Source organism: Xenia sp. Carnegie-2017, unplaced genomic scaffold (assembly GCF_021976095.1).
Source record: "Xenia sp. Carnegie-2017 unplaced genomic scaffold, XeniaSp_v1 HiC_scaffold_6, whole genome shotgun sequence".
Classification (NCBI taxonomy): Eukaryota; Metazoa; Cnidaria; class Anthozoa; order Malacalcyonacea; family Xeniidae; genus Xenia; species Xenia sp. Carnegie-2017.
In genome coordinates, this window is record NW_025813526.1 from 474,608 (window position 1) to 501,242 (window position 26,635).

At 37.8% G+C, this 26,635-nt stretch overlaps 3 protein-coding genes across 5 annotated transcripts; all 3 read right to left on the bottom strand.

Annotated features, from left to right (window-relative positions):
* Positions 1-6,872: 6,872 nt before the first annotated feature.
* Positions 6,873-8,839, bottom strand: LOC124458253. Its single transcript, XM_047008304.1, has one exon. It carries the CDS (start codon positions 8,692-8,694, stop codon positions 7,087-7,089), a length of 1,608 nt encoding a protein of 535 aa, XP_046864260.1. The 5' UTR covers positions 8,695-8,839; the 3' UTR covers positions 6,873-7,086.
* Positions 8,840-15,604: 6,765 nt separating this feature from the next.
* Positions 15,605-18,935, bottom strand: LOC124458307. 3 transcript variants are annotated; one of them, XR_006953124.1, is made up of 8 exons: positions 18,814-18,935; positions 18,487-18,605; positions 18,215-18,334; positions 17,887-18,009; positions 17,474-17,578; positions 17,184-17,375; positions 16,744-17,109; positions 16,386-16,473 (listed from the first exon to the last, which is right to left on the bottom strand). XR_006953124.1 is itself a non-coding variant. In XM_047008350.1 (7 exons), the coding sequence occupies exons 1-7, from the start codon at positions 18,899-18,901 to the stop codon at positions 15,685-15,687; spliced, it is 1,050 nt and encodes a 349-aa protein (XP_046864306.1). In that variant the 5' UTR covers positions 18,902-18,935; the 3' UTR covers positions 15,605-15,684. The 3 variants fall into 3 exon arrangements, 2 of the variants coding, with proteins under 2 accessions (XP_046864306.1, XP_046864307.1); XM_047008350.1 differs by lacking the exons at positions 16,744-17,109; positions 17,184-17,375; positions 17,474-17,578 and adding exons at positions 15,605-16,011; positions 16,093-16,193 and having other exon boundaries at positions 16,302-16,473; XM_047008351.1 differs by lacking the exons at positions 16,744-17,109; positions 17,184-17,375; positions 17,474-17,578 and adding exons at positions 15,605-16,011; positions 16,093-16,193 and having other exon boundaries at positions 16,302-16,473; positions 18,794-18,839.
* A 5,892-nt stretch (positions 18,936-24,827) lies between these two features.
* Positions 24,828-25,733, bottom strand: LOC124458290. The gene is made up of 4 exons (XM_047008334.1): positions 25,685-25,733; positions 25,278-25,619; positions 24,951-25,068; positions 24,828-24,856 (listed from the first exon to the last, which is right to left on the bottom strand). The coding sequence occupies exons 2-4, from the start codon at positions 25,572-25,574 to the stop codon at positions 24,828-24,830; spliced, it is 444 nt and encodes a 147-aa protein (XP_046864290.1). The 5' UTR covers positions 25,575-25,619; positions 25,685-25,733.
* Positions 25,734-26,635: the final 902 nt, after the last annotated feature.

Genomic DNA, 26,635 nt, shown 5'->3' on the forward strand with positions numbered 1-26,635 from the left:
GGAAGGAGATGAAATCCCGGTGGCGATTTGGTGCTCCAGCACCCTTTGCTCGCGCCCCTTCGGGGAAATAAACCAAGACCGCCATAAAGTTCTTAGCGCGTTTGATAATGTGCTCGGGTTGGCTCTAGATAAACGGGAGGACCTCTAGCCGCCGCGCCTTTGGGATTAGGAAGGCCGACAGATAACTATCCGCCACCCGCTAAAGCCACTGTGGGAGACCATCGACGATCCGGACTCGAATATGTTCCATTTTTCTTCAAAAATACGCTTAAAAAACTTGTGATATCTCTCCTGAACTTCTTTCTCTAATTCTTGCTCAGATTTTTTCTGGTAATGACGAAGAAAGCAAAGCTTTCACTGAAAGACCACCGCAATAGATTTGTTGTCGCAATAATAGACAAATCGCTGATTGGTGCAGTCCATAGCGAGGATCGGGCGCTCGCATCGTGTCAAGAGTTTCTCGTACAGTTTGAAGATGAGAGCCGGTTTATTGCCCGTGCCGCCGAAGAGCGAATTAAGAAACTGCTTCACGTTCGACTTATCCGTGAATCGGAAGAGATAGAGAAAGTTTGTGTTAACCTTCATGTCCTTTATGTTGTCAAAGCTCTGGGAGAGGAAGAAAACGTTCAATTTCAGATGATGGCAATACATGGTAAAGAACTTATAGAGGCATTCCCTCTGCGTTCCGCATTTGAGATTCATGACGCGGATGTCGTCGATGATGACGTAGGACTCCGGTTCTATATTGGTATCCTCGATCGATTCAGGCATGCGGAATAATGCTTCAAGACTGTGTTAGGTTGGATATATTGATCAGCGGAGGTGCTCGAAATGACGTACAGTCTTTTCAGACGAACGTGAGCAAGGAGCCGTTTCATGAAGAAGCTCTTGCCCATATTGCTCTGACCCAAGAGCAAAACATTCTGCCCCCATTTTTTGAGTGAAGGCAGAAGCTCGTCAAACCATTCTTTTTTGTGAATAACAGCCGAAAATCGATTTCGGAAAGATATGCACCGCTCTAAATGTTGAACGACTGGCCGATGTTGGCGCTCGTCGGGGTCGAGGACGCGGCCCGCAAGGCCTGGGAGATGCTGTTGCTGATGGGGTGATGGAAACGTTAAGCCGCCGCGGGTGCTGAAGCAAGGACATTGGGTGCCAAACTTGTGGCTGACGATTTCAACCTAGAAATGGCCCTCGATTTTGCGCGATTCGCTGCTCCTTGCCAGTGCTCTTTGCAGCATTCAGGAGCATGCTCTTCAATTCATCCAAACCGCTATTTTTGCTTGCCTCGTGGTCTTCCGTCGTGTCCCTGCCGTTCTTCTAGGCGCTGCGCGCTTCGACGCCCACATCTGTCTTGTTGTCGTCCTTGGCGCTGCGCGTGTTCTTCGAACCGTTCCCGTCTTTTTGCAAGTCTTTCCAGCCCTCGATCTTTTTGCAGTACCGTCCGTCGTCTGCTCGCGGGATGGCACAGGGGTGAGACATGTTGCCGTTAAGAACACCCGCGCGAAGATACTGTCAACGACGTTGTCCCCCAGCGAGCCGAGCGCACCGAGGGCGAAGGGGATAGCGGCATTCTTCGCGTAAGGGGCCATCCTGGTGACGGCTCCCAACAGCCTTGTGGGGAAAGCCAATCCCCCGCGGATCATGATTGCGGTTTGTCGCTCAGGTGGGAGCGTCTTCATTTGGTTGGCGATCCGGTCTCCCGCCCCCTTTCCCATCAGCTCGGGGAGCAGGCTCAACCCCGCAAACGCCCAAGGAAAGCCTTCACGCTGCATGAGCATTAGTGACTTGATTGGGTCGCTCATCGCTTTTTGCAGCCCCGACGGTGACACACCGGCATCCAGGCCTTACATGCGTAAGAGGGGAAGAAACCAGCATATTGGCGGTTTGTCGTCGCGAGGTCACCCCGCGATAAGGGTGGTTGCTCGTTTTCAGATCACCACCTTCCATGTTGCTTCTTGTAATTTTGCTAGTATAATTACACTATAAGAAAAAACTTCACACTTCAAATGTAATTATGCTAGCATAATTAGTTCTGATGTGATAATTACAGTATAACTCAGACGACACTTCAGCTGATGGGTTTCTCTTTCGACATCGTGTACATATACTGATCGAGACACAGAAGGTTCACATTGATTGACGTGGTGGCGTCGGAGGGGAGCGCAATAGGACTGTTCGCCACTGCCGTGAACTGATAATCGATTGTGAAATTGCCTCGCACTTTTGCGTTCTCTGTGAAAGGGTCCAGATTGAGATTGATCGGGATCATGAACCAGTTGTTGCAGTAGTCTTCGGCCGTGATGGGCACTTCCGTGCTGTACGTCTTTTCAAAGAACACTTGGACCAAGTTGTAGCCTCTCAGGTAGGAACTTTTATTGGGGTCGTAGAAATAAGTGGCTCCTGTTTGGTTAGCTTCGCCAGCGCTGCACTGCCACGAGAACTTCAGAGGGTGATCAAAGAGGTTCTGCCCGTTCACCATGATGCGGAGCTGGCTTAAGTTGGCGTGGATCATAGCCAATCGTTTACTGGAGTCAGCAGCGGCACCTGGGGCAAGTCCTGGTGCGTCTCCAAGCCTCGAGTCACTGAAGAAGAGAATCATATTCCTGATGATCGGGGCATTTTTTAGGAGCGCCAGAGTGCCAGCGTTATCGTTCAACAACTTCTGAACTACCCTGGGGCACCAGGTGTGGAAATACAGCTCCTTAGCGATCGAGACCTGGTGTCTGTAGTCTTTTCTCATGCAATAGATGGGGTAGAGAAAGTCCGGCTATAGCAGTTCTATACATATTCTGCTGATAGCGTCTGCATTATCCACACCACCCCCTTTGTTAGAAATGATCATTTAGTGGCTGAGATCGCCCTGTGGGAGGTCGACGCGAATCTTCACTTGTGTGCCCGGAGGCAGCCAACTATCCCCACTCGGGAAGAGGGCGATGAATGGGCGAATCGTATACTGAAAGTTCCCGCTGAGAACACTGACGATATTCTCTTGCACCGTATTCGAGAAGGATTTGGTTGAAGAGAGCTTGACACCAGGCTCCCTTTTGAGGGTATTATCGGCAGCAAAGTCAGGGTTTCCGGCTCCGCCAGCTGTGTTTGTCGCAAAGGCATAACCAACGCGACTGTCTACTTCATAGGAGTAGGTCTGCAAGGGGAGAGCTTTCAAAGCCTTCTTGGGATCAAGCTTCTGTAAGCCGAATACGTCACAATCCGCGTATTGCAACTTCCCGATCGAGCTCTCCATAATACTCAGGATGTGCTGAACCGGCTGCATATCAGCCACGACACCACTCTGCGTGAATCCAGCTGGTTGAGCTCCACACGGATATTTTTTACCCAACTAAAGGTTGGGCTTGTAGGAGTGATCCAATTGGGATAATCGCCCGTGTTTGGGTGGTTATCAACAAGTGGTTACCAACAAGTGGTTACCAACAAGTTAATGAGGTGTCCTTTTGGTTGAAATTCAACACTGGAGAGTACATTTCCAAAGGGTATCCGATCTTTCTAGATCTAAGAACCGTTGATATTAATTAATTTTAATCAGAAAGATATGAAAAATATATCAAGCTAATGATGGGTCTTCAGAGGAGCTTTGGGTTGCGTGCCATTGTGTTGCTGCAGCGGCTTGCCACGATCTCTGGGGTCAAGGTCTGCGAATGAGAGGTTTTCCACTTCTGGAGCTCGGCGATATTGCCGATGTGTCGCTGGAGGGATGGAGAGCAATGTCTCGGGAAGCGTTTGTCGACATGGGAAAAAGAACCTACCGTGCGCGGTGCGGGCAAAAGGCGGCATTGCTCATTGCGGCCGCTGCCCACTTACTGTAGAAGCGGTCCAACACCTCGAGAATGTTTACAGGCGCATCATCGAGAACTGATTAACGCTGGCAACCAGCACTTTTGTGCTTTTTAGACTCCCGCTGTGCTTCTTGTAATTATACTGGCATAATTAGTTCTGATGTGATGATTATAGTATAAGGAATGGAAGATGGATTACCCGCTCTCGAGCGTTGACATCGAACGCCTCCTGAAGGCCGAACGAGCCCGAGGACGGTTCGTTGGGGTCTGTAGCTACGACAGCCTACCACATCTCCACGATGTGCAGTTTTGCATCAGCAACACGGGCAACATCTACCCTCTCCATGATCCGGTCGAAGGGGGACACCACTGGCTAACTGTTTGTTGTACTGGAACGCATGTGCTTGTCTTCGATAGCTTTGGACGTGCGCTCGCTGAAATAGAGGAAGCATATACAGAGCCTCAGCTGCGCAGATCTTTTCTGGAGGCCTTTCTCGAGCGCGTCATGGTTACGAATACGTTTGCAGTGCAAAGTCAAGCAACGGCTGTCTGCGGGCGCCATGCTGTCCTGGCGGGGCGGCTGTTTATAGAAGAGGATTCTGTAGAGGGGCTTTTAAAAAGATTAAGGGGAGTGTTCGGTGAAGACACTCTAGCTAATGATCAGAAGGTGCTCGACCTTGTGCCTCTGACAACTGGCAGTGTTCCTGACGATTTCGAAGCTGAAGAGAAGTCGCCTACGACACGTCGTAGTTTCGAAGCCGTCGTCCCGACAAAGCATGGTCGCGTTTCTACGGACAGAAGCGTTGAGGTACGCCTCGCAGACATGTACTACAGTCCTGTGATGTACTGGCGCAGTCGTGCTTCTATCCCAAGGCTGGCAAAAGAGGCGGGCGTCGGCGAGGATGTGGCTCATGAATGGCTAACAAAACAGGCCATCTGGCAGCTCTACTTGCCCGCACCAGCGCAAAGTGCTATCCGCCGACCTAAGTTTGACATCAGCACCCCGAATGATCGGCACCCCATTAGCACCAGGCGGATCTCTTGTATCTGCCTCACGATCGAGTCGGAAGACGCACATTCAAATACGCACTGAAGGTCGTCGACGTAGCAAGTCGGTATAAGGAGGGCCAGGCAATCACACACAAGATGGTGACCCAGGTTGGAAAGGCGTTAGAGTCCATTTATGCCCGTGGGCCTCTTCAATGGTCTAAAGTTTTACAAGTCGACCCTGGCTCGGAGTTTCGTGGGGCTGTGCAAAAAGCGTGTAAAAACATGGTGTCACGACTCGACGGGGTAGGGTCGGAGTTCATAGAGATCAGGGGATCGTAGAAAGATTTGACATTGACGGAGCGATTGTTCGGTTACCAGTATCATCGCGAGCTGGCTGAGGCCGAAACTCGGAACAAAGAATGGGTATCACGATTACCTGAGGTGGTTAAAGCGCTCAATAATGAAACTGCTCGTTTGACGGGCGAAAAGCCCTACCTTGCGATTCGGAAGAAGAGCGTTAAGGCCAAACCCGCTGAGCCGGCGCTTCGTCCAGTTGGTTTAAATGAGCAACGCTTGCCATCGGATGTTATATTGCGGTATTTGTATGCGCCTGGCGAACTCGAGGGTGGCGAACAACGTAGGACGACTGATCCTATCTGGAGTGTGACCCACCAGGTCGAGCGGGCTGTGGTTGAGGCGGGAAGCCCGTGTTGTATTATTTAAGCGATGGGCTAAAGTGATCTTTTTGTGTCGATATATGTGCTTACTATGTGCTTAGATTTGCGTATACTAGGTCTTAAGGTGTGAGGTGCGCCAGAACTGGTGCGATTTTTTGTCGGGACCCAAGTATACACAGTACGAAGTAATGTGTAAACGAACTAGTGCTGGAGCGCTCAGATTTATGTACGCAGCCTCCCAGACCGAGGTTGCGCCAGAACTGGTAGTCTCTATACTACTATATTCGTACGGTGAACACTCGGGTTTGTACGGAAAAACTTGATTTGACAACAAAATAGCGTATTACATATTCACTTGATAAGTATCAGAAGCATCATTTGTTATACGAAACAAATTAGTGCATAAATTCTTGTGAGGTAGAACCAGAGGTTTTTCATTAATATGTTTAAACACACACAACAATTTCCTGAGCTATTACAGAACCTGCTCATTAAATATTCTATAAAGTAAAAAGTTTGTGAAACAAGAAATTCTAATGAGCTCTAAATTTATCAGTAAAAACTTCAAAGCTTCCATACATTTTTATAAAACAATACCGCTACTTTGCCAGCACTGATAATTTTGAAGAAATAGTTAATATTCATACATGCATGTCAAAATATTTATGGAACTGGTTACGCTACCACAAAACTTGAAAATTGGAAGTACATTTTTCATGGTGATTAGACACTAGAGATACTTATAATACTTTTTTTAGATAAGTGGAAGAAGTATCGTTGCATTTTTTGAACGTGCGTTTATTGTTACAAGTTATTAGATGTTTACGTCGACATTAAAGCAGCCAACGACAACAGTATCTCCTGCCGTGACTGCTCGAACTCGGGGAATTAACATCTTGAAATATAAACTCTTTAAGTTTATTCAAATGTAGCTATGAACTTTAGGTTAATTTGAAAAAATAAACACATACAAGCATGATTGAATTTAAAGTACCATAAAAGTGCTTCTACAAACTTTTGATAGCAAAGCAAAGTAACCTAGGCGTTGAAGTGGACATTGTTTAATATTTTTGTCAGTCAGTTTGACGCACTGCAAAAAATATAAAATAGGTTCTAGGTTTTTTAATGCTCTTGTATGTTTTCTTAGTGGTACAGCTCATAAATCACAAAAACAATAACTCGTAATCTTTTGCTCTAAAAAAATTGTCAACTGGCACAGCTCATTGTTAACATCAGAAATGACTGGAAAACATACGAGAAATACGCAACCAAACGCCAGCTTAAAACTCCCAAATAAGCATTAAAACCCCCCACAATGTGAACATCATTTGGAGCCAGGATAATTGTCAGCTGGACTAAATTGAGTGGGATTCACTCGTAGAAATGACTTCAATGAAATACACAATCCTTTGTAAAGATAATAATTTGATTTTCCTTGTTTTTTTTTAGTATTGTTTAATTACATGATGTACGTTTTCGAAGTGATATATACATATATATGCTGCCAAAAAAATTTATTAAACAATTCAACTAATGTAAGAACTTGAATACCCTGTTTTGATGGTAAAATTGAAGACATTTTGGCGTTCAACGCTGGACTTAAAACTTGATTAATGCAGTAATTAATCATTGACTATTTTATCAATTGTGATTTCAAATATAATAGCAACATTACATGAACTTCCTGTTAAGATTTCCTTGATTTCATTCAAAGAATAATTTTCATCAAAAGGATAATTTCCGACAGCAGATGCTTTCGCGTCTCCTTGAAAAACGTACGAATCAGACATAATACTTTTGTGCAGACCTTCGCCAAATTTTACGTCCATTTCATACACAATTTCAACAATGCCATCATCGGCAAGATTGTCAACGACCAAATACAGCAAAGTTTCGTCTTGATTTGGGCATAAATCCAATTGAAGTCGCATTTTAAATCCATAGTACCAAAAACAAGACGATTTAGCCGATTTTTTTGAGAAATCTTCAGTAAATGAAAACAACTTGGCGTCTGCATAAAGAATCCAAGTAAATGTGGGAGATTTTGAACAGCAAAACTGTCGTTTAAAGCGTGGAGTAGTTCGCCGTTTAGCAGGCATTGCGTGAAAAGTCAATGCTTTTATATAAAAGTCTTTAAAACCTTCTAGTTTGTTTGCAATTTTGTTATCTCTTACAACATCGTGGATATAGGATGGTTTCATTAACTCGTAGCGGACAAGACCAAGAAGATCAGAGTGTTTGTTTAAATCGCCGTATAGTTCATCATTCACCTCAATCCAGTGCATCAACGCTATAAATACAGTATTCTCCGACTGGACTACGAGGTTATCACTTCCAAGGAGAAATCGGAGCGCGTATTTGGATAGACTCAAAAACTTTTCGGATTCCCATGTCTCGTCTAGGGGTTTAAATGCACCAAGAAGTATTTTCTCAACATTGGTCATTACACTCTCCAAATCTGGAATGGCATCAGTAAAATTTGCCTGAATGATTAACTCACACCCTTCAATCGTTAGAGGTGATGCTTCCAGGACACGCTTAGCCTTAATAGTAGAAAATCGAACGTCGTATTTCACCGATAATCTCAACACATTTACAAGTTGTGCAATTTGAAGGTTGTCCATGACTTCCGGATCATAAATGGATTTTAACAACAATAAAAACGCGTCTTCATCGGACATTGTAATTTTCATGCTAAACTCACGAGTACTGCTCTCGGTCATACCCGATTCGAACAACAAACTTCGAAAGAAACGACTGTTTAACGTCAGCCAGGAAGAATGCACAAATATGCGATAACAATTTATTGTGTCGATTTGACCCTCCGCATGACTAACTTCCTCTGTCTTGTCGACAATGTCAATGTTGTCGGTTGACAAATTCGCTATATTTTGACTCACAGTCGATGAATCACGACTAGATGTCTCAATAAAAGCATCGTTTTCTACAATTTTTTTATTGTTAATGGCGTTGCTTTTATTTCCAAGTTCTAACCTTAAGGTTAATTCTTGCATTTCGTAGTCGTCAGGCATTACTTTCAAAACAAGCACTCGATCGTGTATCGCCTCTTGGTTGAATTCATTTTTATACAACGCAGCTCTTTCGGTGATTTCTTTCGTTGTAAGTTCAACGGCATTGCTTACAGTTTCAATGTTCGGGTGAACTATTGACTTCCTTAATTCTTTTGAAGTGTTGGGCATCAACAATGATGTCCTGTTTCTTGCTTTCATTTTATTTGTTGTCGCCAATACATATTTGGATAGTTCGATGCAAACATTGTTCTTGAATGACTAATTTTGCAAAATGTTAAACGAGTTTAATTACTTGAATGCTTTGCTTAATGCAAAATAATATTGTTACAAACACCACTTCCGCATTTGCTGTTTATTGTGCAATAGTCAAATTGTGCAATCTGAAATTTTTGAAATATTTTAGAAGTCTAGAATAATGAAGATGGAGTGATGAGTGCAGAGTAGGGAGAGCAAAGTGCGGAGTTTTAGTTCAAAATTGACAAAATTGGCAATAAGACAATTGGCCGTTATATGGATTGCCTATATGTTAAACAACTGAAAAATAATTGAAAAAATTAAACTTTTATACAAAATTTTTTTTAATTATCATCTCATGATCTTTATTCCAATGTTTGACAATCTAAGTTGGACCTATTAATTGTACCCAAACTGAAATTTTCGATTTGCCATAATCGTCATCTTTTCACCGATACAATAATGCCAAATCTTATCCCCAAAGTCAAGGAGAGAATAGCATTCAGAGCTTCTAATCGAAAAATTGCTATACGCCACTGCATAGAAAGACAGTTAGAATTTGCAACTTGGAACGTCAATGATTTATTTTGTATTTTATATGCTGCTGAGAAGCAATTTTGAAATTGCTTCCACATGAAGCTGACAAAGCTAAAACGCATATAAAACAGATAGGTTAAAATAATATGACATATGAGTCTTTAATGAGTCGTTATGTCAAGTTGAACTTCAAAAAATCAACTAAATAGTTACTTATTCAAACGTCGTCATATATGATTATAATTAAAAGTAGACTGTTGGAGAAAGTTCTTTAAAACAAGTCAAATGTTGACATATATCAAAAACGTTTAGTTATTTCAGGCACTTCAACACTCTGGTACAGCTTGCACACAAATTTTTAAAACAGGTACGCAATTCGTACACGTGAGTAGCCTATAAAGTAAATAGGGCAAATGAAGTAGGTAAATGAACATAAATCAAATAAAATTGTATATATAATATCATTTACACCAATATTTTAAAATTGATTTTAGTTATTTGACTAAGGTAGTGTTTACATGAATCTGGAATGACGATCGATCCGGAATGAACTCATTCCACTTCATTGTACGTTTACATGAATCCGGAATGAGTCACAACTCGATCGAGATCGAGTTCATTTCTATTTTCATTCCGGGTCGAAATTTAGTTTTAATCTCATGTAAACACGAATTGAGTTTCATTCTGGAATGAGATTGTTATTAATGACGAAGCACGCATGCGCCATGCGTAGTGTCTTCTGGGAAATTGAAGCTCGTGAGCAAATAAGGAGGCTAAATGGACTAAAATGAGTGCGAAGAAAAACAACAATTAGTTCCATCCAAGTGTTAAGCTGTATTCACGCAGGAGCAACAGAAAAAAAAGGGTTGCTATAATGTTTATGTTCTATGTTTGTAAATGATGATCGTCCAGGTTAATAAAGTCCTGAGAAGGACAGTTTTTGTTGTTGTTGACTGACGTTTCGACAACCTTAGCGGTAGTCATCTTCAGAGTCAAATGAGGAGTAAACGTCAGGTTAGCCGTATTTGTTATCTGGTTCTTACGTCATTGTATTGTGTGTACAGGAAATGTGTATTGTCATTGTGAATTAGTGTGAAGTGAAATATTTTATTTTTAGTTGTGATGTGTGATTTAGGTGTGACGTTTTTAGTTGTAATGTGTGGGTGTCAACTGTAAATTGTCATTGTAATGTTTTTAGTTGATCGTTTGTTTGTATTGTGAATAAGACGTTTGTAAGGTGCCGGTAATTGCTGTGATCTGTTCAGGGGGTTTTTTTCCAAGTTGGTATACCAACTTTCTAATGTAAGCCGTTGTCTATAGTCAGTACTGTAAAAGATCCATTTTGCCGAGTCCCAGTCAATGTTCTGCTTTGTGATTCGGTGATGTTCGGCAATGTGATTAGTTTTGTCTTGTTTCTTAATAGCTCGTTTGTGCTCAGTAAGTCTTATGTTTAAGTTCCTGCCAGTTTCCCCGATATAAGAGGCGTGGCAGTCGGAGCAGTTTATTTTGTAAACTGCACTTTGTCGTTCATTGGGTTGTTCTTTGTCCTTTATGTTCGTTAGTACTTGTCGTAACGTTGTGATTGGTTTATGTGCGACACGTATGTTGTATGGTCGTAAGATACGCGAGTAAGTCTCAGACGTACCTTTGATGTAAGGTATCGTTGCTTTTGTCACTGAGTTGTTCGTTTCGTTGGGTTCGTTGGGTTTGTAAGTGTTGCGTTTGATAAAGTCAGAGTTATAGTTGTTTTTGTCATAAACACGTTTGAGATAGTTGTTTTCGTTTTGTAGCGCGTCCGGTGAATCACACATGATTTGTGCACGTCTTGTTAATGTTCTGATTGTGGTGGCTTTGTCTGATGTAGGGTTGTAAGATGATTGGTCTAGTAGTCGGTCAATATGTGTTGGCTTGCGATAAACTATTGTTCCTAGTTTTTGATTGTCATGTTTTACCAAACAGTCGAGAAAAGGAAGAGTTACAATTTCAGCAACTACAACAGAAACGGGCGAGCCCATTGCTGTCCCATGTAATTGTTTGTAGTGTGTTACTTTGTATTGGAAGTACGTCGAGGTGAGGCAGAGCTCCAGTAACTCCATAATGTCTTCTGTCGGTAATGGCAGTACGTCCGTGGTGTTTGTAATGAGGGTTTTTGTACAAGTAAGTGCCAGATTAAGTGGAATACTGGCGAACAGTGATTTCACATCAAAAGACACTAGTATATACTTGTCCGGTATTTGTATATTGCACAGTTTTTTAATGAAAGTTTCAGTGGATTGTAGCTTGTGTTTTGATTTGTTTGTAACTGGTTGCAGTATGTTAGTCAAGTACGTAGGTAGGCGAACCATAGAATGATACAATTGGTCGCATGGGTATTTGTGGTTTGTGAAGTTTTGGTAGTCCGTATAGTCTGGGTGGTCGTGGTACTGAACATATGAGTCGATAGTAAATACGTTCAGATATAATGTTAGATTTTCTCATAGAGAAGATCTTGCTGTTAAGTTTGCGTACTAGTGATGGTGTTGGGTCTCGTTTGAGTTGTGTCGTTACAGTCCTCAGGACTCTACTGACCTGGACGATCTACGTCTACAAACATGTAACGATGCTCCCGGGTTCAAACCATTTACTTTAGTACGATGATTAGTTTCCGTGGTAAAGGAATTACATGACTTGTTACTGCTTGTCTTGTATCTTCACGTCTGTAGTATTACTTTTTGTATTATTCGTGTATAAATGCAATTATTGCTTCCTATGGAATACATCCAATTGCCTGAAAGATTTGTACAGTAATTTTCTGGAAAAAATAATTTTTACCTAATTGGTGGTGCACTTCTATGTTATAGAGGACTAGAAATTTTTTAGACCACCTCTCAAAAGAAAATATGTAGAAATTGCTCTACTGCGGTGGGCAATGCATGTAAGCGATGCTCCAACTGTGGACAGCTCATTCCAAAGACGCCCTCGTCCGTTTCAATACCACAATATTCGACCACGACAAGACAGAAAATGCTGCTGATGAAAAGGGTTAGATTTGTGTTCTTTAATATATCTTAGGGTATTGGAGCAGATGTTAAAATATCAATGTATAATTTGATTTGTTTCGGAATTGGACTTTTTTTGTAGACTCAGACTCTTCATCAGAACTACGGCTATCATGTTGTGGTAATTTATTATCACTCATCAACCACTGGCGGTCCAACCGTATGGGATTATGCTTCAACTCCTGGCTTGGCTACAGATTTTATTAGCAGCAATGGTGTAATTGGAAAATCAGCCAGAAACTTGTTTCAAACAGGGATGAAGAAGTTATGGCAAGATAGAAATGAAGGTAATCAATCTAGAGATTTTTCATCTACAAATACTCTCCCTGCCTCTACCTCCCCTTCCGTGTCGTTTTCTGTTTCCCCTTCTATTTCAGCATCTTCATCTGTAACTCTTTGTAGCTCTGTTACAACCTTTCTTCCAGTTAGTAGCGCTGTTTCAACATTCATTCCTTTACGCAAAGATCTTCATTTTAATACGATTTCCGCGACTTTTGAATCTCCCTTCCTCTCTGCAGCTACAAATACCAATGCAAATGTCTTCACTGATTCTTTTAGCACTAATCCCACTCTGGCCTCTTCCAGTGGATGTACCTCGATAAGCAATTCTTCATCTGTTTCAACCTCTTATTCCTCTTCTTCAAGCTCCTTCAACGGCTCTATTTGTCCCAACAGCAACATTTAGCACAGGTCAGGAATAGTGTACATAGGTGTTAGTATTAGAAAGGTTGATTTTTTAGGTTCTTAGAAGTTTTTAGGTTGTCGCAAAACAAGTTCGATCTTTTGTTAATTAATTTTGTCATCAACATTGAACACATTTCACAGCAATAAGCATGTCCAAACACACATGACTACTTTCAGCTTTAAAATGTTAAAACTTGATTTGGTTCTTTGGCAGCTACGTACATGCCGATGATGCGTACCAATATTTTTCTGTCATAAATAGTGATCAACGAAGCAAATGGCTATGTCTTGAATTTAAATTGTTTCATATACACTTAAGAACTGTTGTAGCATTGGCCAACGAGAATGGTGTAGTGTGTGGTTTTGGATGTGTCTCAGGAATGTCGAAGGTGCATAATCGGCCCGTGACTTCCGGCTACCTATCTGTCTTTTTTACTAGTGTGGTACCGGGGAAACAGTTACTCCCCCATTGCCTGGTCCATTGGACGAAGATGTCGTAAGAACTGGCGAGTCTTACATTTGCCCAGTTGACAGAATGTTTGTTGCTGGACCAGATGATTTTACTCACAATATATAACTACGTAAATCTTCCGCATTTTTTTTCCTTTATGGATTTTATTGTTTTCGTAAAGAAACTTCCTTGTATATGTATATTATAGTAAATTTTCTATTTTTGTGCCTGATCTTCGAGTGGAAATATTTTTGTTTGATGTCATTGTATTATAAAAAGAATAGATTTTATATTATTCGCGTCATATCACGTAAGACGTCCAAATAAAAAATTTCCGAGTCGTGAAATAAGACATTTATAACTACTTTGAACTTCACACTTTTTGTACTGCTGAGGATTCTCTTGTAAGTTATTTCTTAAAGTTTTCACACGGTATATCAATGAATTGAAAATGGTGATTTTGATGAAAGAAAAGTGTAGGGTAAGGCAGCGTGCCCAAACGTTTATCCACTGTTTTATAACAGTGGAATGAACATGAGCGGAAAGACTTTAGTTTCTTTTACTAAGATGTTTACAAGAATAAAGACGTGGAATTTTTATTCAATTCTTCATATGTTCTTCTTTGAGCTAAATACCTTTAAGTTTACGTTTATGCGGATGCTTATGTCATGTCCTTTAGAAATCGGCCAATAGTGAAATATTTAATGCCTGATGATATTATTGTGAAGATTTCACTGTTACAAATTACGTTAAATTTCCAAAAACAATAAGTTGAATGCTAGTTGTCACATAGATATATAGTTTATAACCAAATGAAATGAGATGCACTTTCTCACGTAAAAATTGACGTATGAAAAATACAACATTCATTGGAAAATACAACAATAGAATAAATGTTAAGTATATGTTCTATTTCATAGATCATACACTCATTCTTTCATAAATGCATTAAAAAATATTCCAAAATAAATACATAAGAAAATAAAATTTGCGATATGCTTAGAACAACTAGAGCTCATTTATTATCTAAAATATTTATGTAATACACGTACGCGGTTTTATTCAAGTGTTGTTCACCTATTAATCCCAAAAATATGATGATTTAAAATTCTTTCTATGGAGATGCATAATAAATTCTGAAAAAAAGCGTCAACTGTTGCGTGAAAAAACACTAAGACGCTAACAACCAACGAATTATATTCCAGGTGTATCAAAAAAGTAGACTCTTGGAAAAATTTCTCTAAAATAAGACGCGCATGAGTATTTTAACGTTTTCTGGTACAGCTGGTAATGATTTATTTGCAAATTTGAATAAAGTACAATATGAGATTAAGAAGCCAATTCCAAAGGTAGTGAAATACGAAAAAGCAAAGAAAATTCAAGTGCTATAAAGATCCTGCGTTGGCCAGCGCTTGCCCTCAAATTTCTTGCAATTAAGATAGCTTGCGCAACCTCCTCCATATTTTGAATCAAGATAATTAAATTGTCTTTTCAATGAAAATTTTTCGTGCGCAAGGCCTGTTTTGAAGGACATTTAGCAGCAGATATTTCACTGCTATAACGTTTTGCAATTTTGAAACTTTCATTTCCGGCTGCACCCCTGTACCGCGCGCGTCTTGTTACGAAGAACTTTTTACCATAATATGCTTTTTTTGATACACTCTTACTATACAAACAATATTTTTGGCAATACACGTTATATAGGCTATGCACACTATACATACTACATACACTGTGTACGCAATACACGTTATATAGGCTATGCACACTATACACACTATATACACTGTATAGGCAATACACGTTATATAGGCTATGCATACTATGCACACTGTATGCAATATATAGGCTATACACACTATATACACTATATAGGCTACACAGTAAAAATAAATTGACCAAAAAAAATTGGTCATTTGAATGCACCTGAGAAGAACAATTTTTATAGGTCAAAACAACCAATTCCTAAATTGGTCAAAACAACCAATTCCTAAATTGGTCAAAAATACCAAAAACAAAAATGGTTAAATTTGCCAATTTATTTGACCAATTTTATTTGGTTGTTTTTACCATTAAACAAGCATTTTTCTCAGGTGCATATCCATGACCATTTGACCAATATAGAGGATCTTTTTAACTAAGCTAAAGAAAATCAATCACACAATTAGAAATAGCACATTTTTTGCAAACACAGAATACTTAAAACCTCTACTACATGCCATTAATTAACACTACAAAAGTTTTCTACTTCATAGAAGAAATAAAATGATCGACAAAAGTTGGCAATTGAGCCTTACAATTGCCATTCGAATTTAAAAGCAAATGTTCTAAAAGAATAAATACATTTTTGCCATGTCCATTAACGCCTTTAGGATACTCAGCATTAAAAGTATAAAAAGAACTAAGTAAAATAATAATTGCGTTGACAATGTTTTCTGTTTTCAGCTTTGCCACAATCATCCCCTCAGCCACCAACATTATTGAATGAATGTTTCTTAATGTTCCTGTTGGTAGGAGTCTAGGAGACGAACTATTGTTAATGATTTCTTGAACTTCCCCCAAGCTTTTACCCTTCAACAGAGACAAAATTATTCATCAATTTTTTCACACATTTATGCAGAAAATATTATTTGTGACAATATCAACTCTTACATCAACAATGTCCCAAAATAGCTTTTTGTTCATATCTCGATGGGTGTGTTGGTCATCTAACACATAAGACAAACATGCCATTATACACAGGTTCTTGACCTCTAAAATAATCAACATAGCATAGAATGAATATATTACCATTATCACTCTCTAAAGCATTAACACTTCAGTATAAATAGGGATTTTAACTTATTGATTTTTACACCAACCTTTCTCATCTTCAACTGGACAATCCTCCAGCTCTTCATGGATACTGCTGACATTCTTTTGCTTTGTCTTTTTAATAGCAGACAGCATTTTATATTTGTGCAAATTCCATTGTTCCTTCATGTCTTGCACAACATCACTCTTCTCCAAAATACGTCCTAACTCTGCTTTCAGCTGGAAAAAATTAAACCAAAAAACTAATTATCTTTCTCTAAGTAATTGTGATACAGCATACATACTCATGGACAGCAGCAGATTAATAATTGGCAAAAAACTCATATTCATAAATTCATATGCTACATATAATCTGTTGAATTAAAATTGTTTGTAGTACTAGAATCTAGTAAAGTATACCATGCACATATGAATATTACCCTCTCATCAGGCTAACATGCCTGATACTTCAAACAAACTCAAAAATCAGAAAAAGAAATGAAACCTTACTTCAACTCCCTTGGTGTGTTTGAAAAAAGGGTAGTCATGCAGAAGCTTCCAAACCCTTGTATTGTTCACCAAAATGTCTCTACGCCGATGAGCAAAGGTATTGTTCATCAACACATTGATCTTGCTCAAGTCTTGTGAGCCAATATTAAACATTTCAACCAACTGCTTTTGTTGAATTACAATAGCTGCTTCTGTTTCACCTTCTGGAAGAGATGGGAGAGAATTGCAAGCTGATTTCTTACTTTTCCTACCAGGTTTTCCCTTTGGAATTAGGACCCCTTCTTCAAGCCGCTTTCGCTTTTGAGCTCGGGATGCTCTTCTTCGCAGATTAAGGACTCGGTCTGCTATTTAGTTTTCTCATAGTTGCTGGAAAAACAAAACAATGACAGTACTTTATGAAACTGAATTATGCAGCAATATAATTGATTTTTTTAACCTACATGACTAGAACCAAATGATCCCTTTAAGAATGGATACTTTTGAATTAATATAAGAGCAATGTGTTTTCTTTCATGAACAGTTGGCGATTCAGTATGTGCCAAAATTGAAGAAGTTAATTGCCTGTTTAATGCATTTTTTTCATTTGGATTTAGTTCCTGCCTTTTTAATGCCTCCTCCACTGCTGGTTCCCACTACACACAAACAGCATGGTTTAATATGATATGGCAATCTTTATTAACATATATTAAGCTTGTAGTGTGTAAAAAAACTAAGTTTTAATGCTACTTACTCTTGTTGGCAAACAAAACTTGGACAACCAATTGGAATTGTTCACATTAGCTGTCAAGGGACTCCTTGGAACATTGTCCTTGAGATGTCTCTCTGGTCCAATGTTCTTAAAAAATAGTAAAATTCAACCTTAACATACAACATAAAGAAGTAAAGAAATAACGCAGCAAAATTTTCAAAACTCCAACACTGTATTTATTGTGGAATTTATGTAATTCCACAATGAGTAACAAAAATGAAAAGTGGAATTACATCCATTCATGGAAAGAGAATGTTAATTTATGGATTTTATATAACAAAATAATTGAGACAGGAAAATTTCCTATGTAACTGAGCCAAACATCAAACATTGTATATTTATGAACTAGCATTAGAACAAATATTGTATACAAATAATGGCTTCAGCCTTCATACCTCATCATTTTGATGATCAGCTGAAGTACTAAGAACAATGTCTTCATTTACATCCAAGTTGATGGTTCTTATGTGGCTTGAATAGATGTGCAAGTGCACTGTTGAAGCTGATTCTGACAAGCCCTGTTAATAGAGGATTGAATCATAAATTCTACTTATAGTGACTCTTCATCAAACATAATACAACATAACTAAAGCATAGAGGAACAAAAAAATATATAGTAAGCAGACTAAATGCTTTTAAGCTATTTCAGGCAAAATAGGAGCAATGGTTCATCTGGATCCACACAATTACAACACAAACAAGTCAAGCTGGGTTGCTTGATACCTCATCATGATTTTCTTGATGATCAGCTGAATTACTCGGAATGTCTGGATTCACATCTTTGTTGATGGTTCTGATGTTGTTCGAAGTGACACAAGAGTGTCTTGTTGAAGCTGATGACCCCTGTTAATAGATGAAGCCTGAAATTTTACTTCTGGTGATTTTATAACGACACAATCAAAGCACATGGCAGTAAAAAATATAATCAACAAACCAATAACAAACCAAGTATTTTGAACCATTTTATGTAGAAAACCTGTAAGGCTTCAATTTACCTTTTGAGTAACGTCATTCCAAATACAAGTAAATTTCTTGCGAAGTTTTATTCGAGGAATCATATGATAAATATCATGTGGTTCTAAATTGAAAAAATCCTCGCCGTCGACTTGATTAGCTTTAAAAATATAAGAAGCAAAACGTCAATGAAATTACGTTATTGCTGTTGCTATTCTCTAAAAGCGCTCGACCAAATTTGCCTGCTAGCAAAACGTAAACAAGGCAAGTCATCCATAAATCTAATTTTGAATTATTTTCAACACTAGATTTATGCACGAGACAACAACCCTCACACATGCGACCTACATTTCAGGATGAGACAATACCTTCAAAATCTTCGACAATTTCATCCAATTTGTTCTTTTTCAAAAAAGGAATAATGTCAGCGACAGATGATTGTTTGTTGATTTCCATTTTGCCCACAATAGAAGAGTTTAAACACTTAAAATGCACTTCAACAAAGCACAAGAAGTTTAGAAACACGCCTGCGACTACATACAACGGCAACAGGCTGTCAGGCACGTGCCGCTACCAATTTTTTTTTGGTTAAAATTACCAATATTTTAATGGTCAAAAAGGTTTGACCAATTTAAAAATTGGTTGTGACCAAAAAAAATTGGTCATTTTGACCAATCTGTTTTTACTGTGTATATACACTATATACACTACATAGGTAATATACATTATATACACTATATAGGCTATACAAGCCATATACACTATATACACAATACAAACTATATACACTATGTAGGCTAGGCACGTTATACACACTATATTGAAGAAACACACTAGATACGCTGCATACACTATATACACTATATACACAATGCATAGGCTGTAAACAGTATGTGTTTTCACTAACGTCACAACGACGTCCTAATTTTTTACTGTCCGCTATTATATAGACGGTATGTTACACAAAAGAAGAAACAATGTAAACACAAAAGTTATATTATAACGTATAGCAAGAATATTGTGTTTATTATACAGTTTATAACATACATCAAACGACTTTTTCTGCATACGGCATTCCCACATCATACCTTGACGTTCTATAAAGCAATTGGTGACGTATTACTTACCATTCATCGTAGAAAAACCGGTTAAGGCTGCTTTCATAGAGTCAAAGTACTAATTGCACAATTTATTAACCAAATTTAAAACAGAAATGTCTACAATCTTTATGAAACATGTTTTCAATCACTTTTGTTAACAAACAACTTATAACAGCTGCAAAAGGTGAATGGCTTCATTACATCCAGGTGTCTGAGATATAGATATGTACGTAGTAACCATTTTCTTGAGAAGTATGTACTGGAATTGAACCAGTATACCAGCTAGTGGCTGGTAGCCATTCATAGCTTTTTGGGTTACATGAGTGAGAATGAGCGACAGTTAAATCAATAAATCTATCACAGAGGAATCAGAAATCTAAATATCCAAGAAAAAGACAATTTGTGTTGCAAAAAAGGACAATTTGTAGATCATAGATTGTTGCAAAATAGGCCGTTTGCACTGAACAACTACAAATGCGTGTATCTTCTTAGATATATATACTTTCAAGTGCATGTGCATACATTTTATTTACAAAAAGAGAAACATGCGAATAATTTTCTAATTATAAAAAGTGCACACAAAAATAATGATAGCACAGCTTTCAGCAACAAAATACAACGAATTATATGCATCTTTTTCTTCAACATCTTCATGAACGTCATCTTCACCGCTACAGTCTGATTCACTGTCACTACCGTATACGTTGACTATGGACTGTTCTAAGTCGTGAAAGTATTGAAAACCTTTTTTCAACTGCACTCTGGCAAATGCAATTCCGCTGTTTGTGATGGCGAAACGACCAAGCAGAGTCTTCATTGTGTCTTTTCGCACACAATAGCGATGTTTATATTCATCTAGAAGAAAGCTCTAGAAAACAAACGTAATGATGTCAATAAGTATGTTCGTATTTTAAAAGATTGGTGTCATTTTCACTACTTATCTGACCTCTGTTTCAAGGAACGAATAGTCATCAGATTCATCAACATTATTTGTAAATACTAAAACAATAATTGCAAAATATGTTAAACGCATGTACATTACATTCCACTGTATATAAATACGCAACCTTCAAGCTTGTTTTAACTTAATACGAACATTTATCTGTATACCTATCCTATCTTTAATCTTCTCTTTTCTTTCACAAAGGAGAGGCAAAACGTTTTCCAAATAATAAATCATATAATTTTTCATCTCCATGTTCAGAAGTGCTTTTTCCTCTTCCAATCTTTTAACTAACATGGACTTATCGACAATTTGTGCCTTGAAATGCACAGGTATATCCAAATATTGTTAAGTAAAATAGTTGAAAATAAAAGCGAGCATGGACGTCCCAATATACATAAAACAATATTTGCTATTCTTTTACACACCATGTGAAGTCGTACTTTCTATGTCACACTGTTTAAACGACCAAGCAAAATCTCCAGACATGACTTCTTCCGCACTTATCATAGGAAGACCACACAGACTTGAGAGGCAATTTAACTCTTCTACGGTGGATTTTATTTCGGACTTCTCTTTAGCGCATTTCTTTCTCATGGAAGATCTTCGTTTGCTAGAATCTACAGTACGTACATGTATAATATACGTAACAACGACAAATCGCAATTTTACAGCAATTTGGCAAAATGCTTTGAAATAATTTGGCACAAAATAAATGTAGGGTGGCCCATAAATATAAGTCTACATATTTCTACGAGGATGTTGTAGATGGTATTTACCCGTTTACTTTTAGATAAAGCACAATTTATCTCAAATAAAACTCTTCCATATTTTGCATTTTGTTTCGCCTACATCCAGGGGCGGATCTAGGATTTTTCAAACATCCGTCATAAAACGTCGGAGGCGCTCCGCACCTGGGGGGGTCTGAGGCATTCTCACCTGAGAAATTTTGAATTTCAGAGTCTTGAAAATGCCATTTTCAGCGTTTTAGAGCAATACAAAATGTATTTTGTGGGCATCGTTTTTGCGTAAAAACAACACATTTTTCTTACGTTTTTTTTCAAAAAAAAAATAAAGTGAACAATACTTGAATGTTTTGCCAAATATTTAGGCTCATTAGCATGCCAAATATATGGCTCATTAGCATGTCTAGGAACATAAATTTATTTTACAATAATGCTATTCAAAAACAGATATATTCTTTAAAATTTTTACCAAGTTGTCAGGCATAGACCCCCCTAGAGACCCCCATTCAAACTTCTATGTAATAAGTTAAGTTAGAAATTTGGTACTACAAGTGACAGTTCATAGATATAGAAAAGCTCAGACTTCAAACAATGCAAGTTTATTGTAACTCTTTACCCATCTCCACATCAGTGCCAGCAAATTCACCCTTTGAGAAAAACTCAAAATTTTTTTCTGCCAAAGATTAAGCAAAAATTATCAGAGTGAAAATTTGCAGTTAAGGTTAGCTTAATGCCATAAATGTTTATTAGCCATTTCACTGGACTATTACCTTCTTCAAGGTGTGCTATATAGCAATCACTAGTAGCATTGTATTATCAAATACAAACAGAATGTAACCAACATGTTTTTAATTATATAATTACACGAATGTTAAAAATGGTTTATGTGTCATGCTTACTGGTTATGATAAATATCTTTTCATATGATCAAAGCTTGTTTAAATTTAAATCTAAAATAATTTAGTTTAGAAATTATATTGATCATCAGAAAAATTACCTAGTGATCATGAAAAATACTTTGCTGTTTTGCCAAATTTCAAGGTTTATCTGCATACATAGGAAGACATTTTTACTTTATAGAAAATGCTTTTCATACATCAATAGCCCTTTGGAATTTATGGCAAACAATCTGGTATGAGCCATAGATTAACACACCATTACATCTCTACATGAGGTGTTCAGTTAGAAAAGGGGACAATATATGACATGGGACAACATTTCATGTATGTGAAATACTCAGGTTTAATACCATTCCAGTCAAATTGTCAAAATAAAAAGCTTCATGGATCATAAGACTCAAAATCACAGGTTATAGTAAACAGCTTCTCATGTAATCAATGTTAGTTTTCTCAAATCTTAAACAATATGTAGTATAACTGTCCAATGATTGAATGATCAATGATCATAAACTGAAAAGCCCCAAACATTTGTTTATGATAAAGTAAATAATAGTATGGCACCTTATGGCTACAGATTTTTTGTCCATTGAAATATATTTGCAGAAATGTAGGATTTCGCTGGCATATAACGGCCACGATTCCCCAAGCATTAAAGAAATCATAGATAAAAGTCCTTCGGCAACAACAATTTTAGAAGCATCAATCTGCTTACCATACGCCATATTAACATAAATCGCATCACACACTCGCATAAATTGACTTTGATATATTGCATTCATGCATACACTTCACTTGTCCTTTACTTACGATTTTCGATGTAAATTTCTGCTGATAAAACTCAAAACAATGTTGGCTTCTTTTGAACATCAATGACTGAAATGTCGCTCACGAGATCGTCTTTGCCAAGCATTTACAATTCATCCATAAACTTTTCACCCTCTTGAAAAAATTCCCAGTTTGGAAAGCAGCATTCATGTCAACATATGAATTTGTAAAAGATTTCCATAAATTCCATCTGATTGTAGTTTAGTTTCTATCATGCTTCAGAAATTACTATGAACGATCAAACATTCAATTCAGACATTGAGCTTGACTATGTTAGTTCAGTTGGCTATCAGTCGAAATCGGTCAAACCAATCACAGTAAGACAAAAATTCAAATGAACCAATTGTAGGATAGCAATTGGACTCACTTATAGGTCCGGCCACCCCTATTATCGGTCGAGCTTATTCCAGACTGTCCACTGATCTGGCCATTGACAAACAAAATAGCGTTTCTGGCGTTCATAGACTCCTTTATAAGTCGAACCAGTCAAGCCACCCCGCTTATCAGTCGGTTATTCCAGGTCAATTAAAATTCAACTGATCTGGTTACCAAGGAGATATTCATTGGATTAGTCATTAGTTTTCAATAATAAATAAAGCTGGATTTTTATCACGAAGTAAATGCGATAATAAAGTAAGAATAATTAATGAATTTTTAATTAATATGATTAGGTAATTTTTGAATTTCAAACATCAGTCGCGCGACGGATTTGACATACTCTAGATCCGCCCCTGCCTACATCTAAAATCTAACTCACTTAGATTTTGCAACGAACTTTAAAATAATGCTTACAGTTACTCATGAGTAATCATCTAAGTGAGTTAGATTTTGCATTGAAAAAAACCAACAAAACTCACCAACAAGAGAAGTTAGTTCTTTTGTGCGTCTAGTGACTGAAAAATACAACATTTCTAATCTCTTCTGCAGCTTTGCTACTGAGATTATTGCCAGCTGCGACTTTCCTTGCTCATGAAGCTGCTCCTCTGTCACATGTCTATCTAAAAGCTGTTTTTTTTATTCCAGCAATCTTGATGCATTTCGTTGAAGTTGTTTCACTTTGTTTTGAGCGTCATGAACGAAACGCCTATCACCCAATAATGTCTGCGTTTGATCATCGTTGGCTCTTACAAAATTCTCCAAATGTTGAGCATTTTCAACAGTTTGATGCAAAAGGAAGAACTCTTCGGCGACACCTTTCAACGAAGAAACTCCAATTTGTTGTTCTAGACAAACAATAAGAAATATTAATTTATCTACGTAATTACTAAGCACTCCATACAATACTGTTTAGCTATATATTTTACGGTGGTTAAAATGAATTTTTAAAAATAACAATTGCCAAACATAAAAATTTGAGCCAGGCCAAGAATTATTTCATATAGTTTCGTTTTAAATGATGTTTGAACAAAAATCAGCCATAAGTACAGAACTGTTCAATACTAAACCTTGTTTCTAAAAATATTTGAAAGTAAACAATGTTACCTCTCGAAAATTGTTGAACTTCTTTCCACTGCATTATCGAGTCGTCCAAGTCTGAATCCTGGACATTAAGTTCGCTTCTTAACTTTACAAAATCGTCCCTGGCAGATGAAAGTTTCCTTTCGGTCTTCGAAATACAAGTACACATAATGAAAAACAGTGAAAAATATTCATATTAGCGCAGTAAACGTATTGGGTTCAAACAAGACCTATACACAACTATGAACTGTAAATTCATTTCATATTATACACGTAAGTAGCACACATTAGATTCATGGACTCACACTAGTATAATTTTGACAATTAACTGAAGACATATACAACGTGTAACCTTTTTCATTCGAATAACAAGTGATTTTGCCAAGTTTAAAATTTTTCGCTTGTTTCAACTCAGAAGATGTTCAGATGTTCTTCTCGTCCTTAATACGTACAACCAATAATGTGCACATTAGTTCGTGGACTTTATCGACCAAAAAACCTGAGTGGATATGCAGATCAGAAAATAATACTCACCGGAGGCCGTCATATTTTTAGTAGTCGAGCCAAGTCTTGATAAATACGAATTTATTTGCTCAACTTCTTCGCCAGAAGTTGCTGCCGCACCACTTTGCCATCTTCCGCTCCAAATAACCTAAAAAGTGCGAAAAGAATCATCCATTCAAGACAACCCATTTCAGATTTATGTAACCACGGTTTAGTTACGTGAAATACAGTATTATTACAGTTTTAAAAAGCACGCTTTGTCTCATAACATCTTTAATAGAGCATTATCGTCGGGGTATGTGGTATTTAGCTTACGAGTTATTGAGTAAACAATCATAACCTACGTATGTAACGTACCTGACATGACCAACTGTGTGATTTCCCATGCATTATAGACAGTGCTGGTGCAATATTTCTTAAAGCATTTTGATTTTCTTCCGATGTAACACGTAAAGCCCAAGGCCAATATTTGCATATAATATCTTCCCACATATATTTAACTTTATGTGGTTGTAAAAAATTCATATGCAAGTAGTGAGCACAGCCATAAATTTCACCTCTGAACATGTTCAAAGTAGCTTGAGCAATCAAGTGCCTGCATCCAGCAACTTCAAGTCCAGTCTCATCTTGGTTTTTCTTTGATTTGGAGACCATTTTTGCAGCTTTCCAATGGGTGTCACCACAAGAATTATCTTCATTCTATAAAGAATGCTTTAACCTAATAATAGATTACTACCTTTCAATCCTACTTCATAACACATTACCTGAATTGACTTTGAACCAAGACTTTTTAAATGAGAGTCCACAAAACTATTGTTTGTGGTAAAAGTAAAGTATCAATTTAGTACACAAGCACTCATAAACCCAACAATGCAGGTAAAGAATCAAACATGAGCAGTAGGTCTTTTTCTTGGATTTGTTAAAATTGGTTCAATTTTTTAAAACATAAAAGTATCTGAATTGTTTACAAAGGGTAATTCCCTTTTTGCAAGTTTGAGAATTCGCCATCCCATATCACAAACCTTGGTACACTTCTAGTTATATCTATATAGTTATATCTTTTAGTTATATCTCTATATAGTTTAATCTGTACACTTTTTGATTTCCATCAACATGACATAAATGTTGATCAATACTACAAGGAGGGAAATTTTTCCATGTCTGCTCATGAAGAAGGTGAATTTAATGTTGGCAATAGCTCCATTCAGCAAATGATTTTCTGAATGTGACTGGATTGATAACATTTTCCTAGTGAAACCAGTTCCACGTCAGCACATAGCACAATTATATACCATTTGTTGATTATGCAAAACCTAACTGTACTATAATATAGTTCTCATACTTCAAACATACACAAATTTTAAACAAATTTTCCTTGACTTTCCAGAATTTACCAAAATTCATAAAAAGAAATGATCATAAAGGATTATTTTGAAACCAAGATTTACGTCTTGTAGCTTTTGGATGGCAAGACAAAAAATATACACAAAGTAAAAAGCACACTAACAAAGATATGTAGATAGCATAAAAATTAATCACCCTTCCTCTAGAGCTGGAAATATCTACCAAACTTCTTACAAAAGCAGATTGTGATGACCCAGGCATCCTCTTTGTAAATGCATCCCACAAATTAAAGACATCTTGATTAATATGTAATGAAAATTGTCAGGGTTACCAGGCCACCAGCCACTTTCAATTATACTGTCAACAGAAAT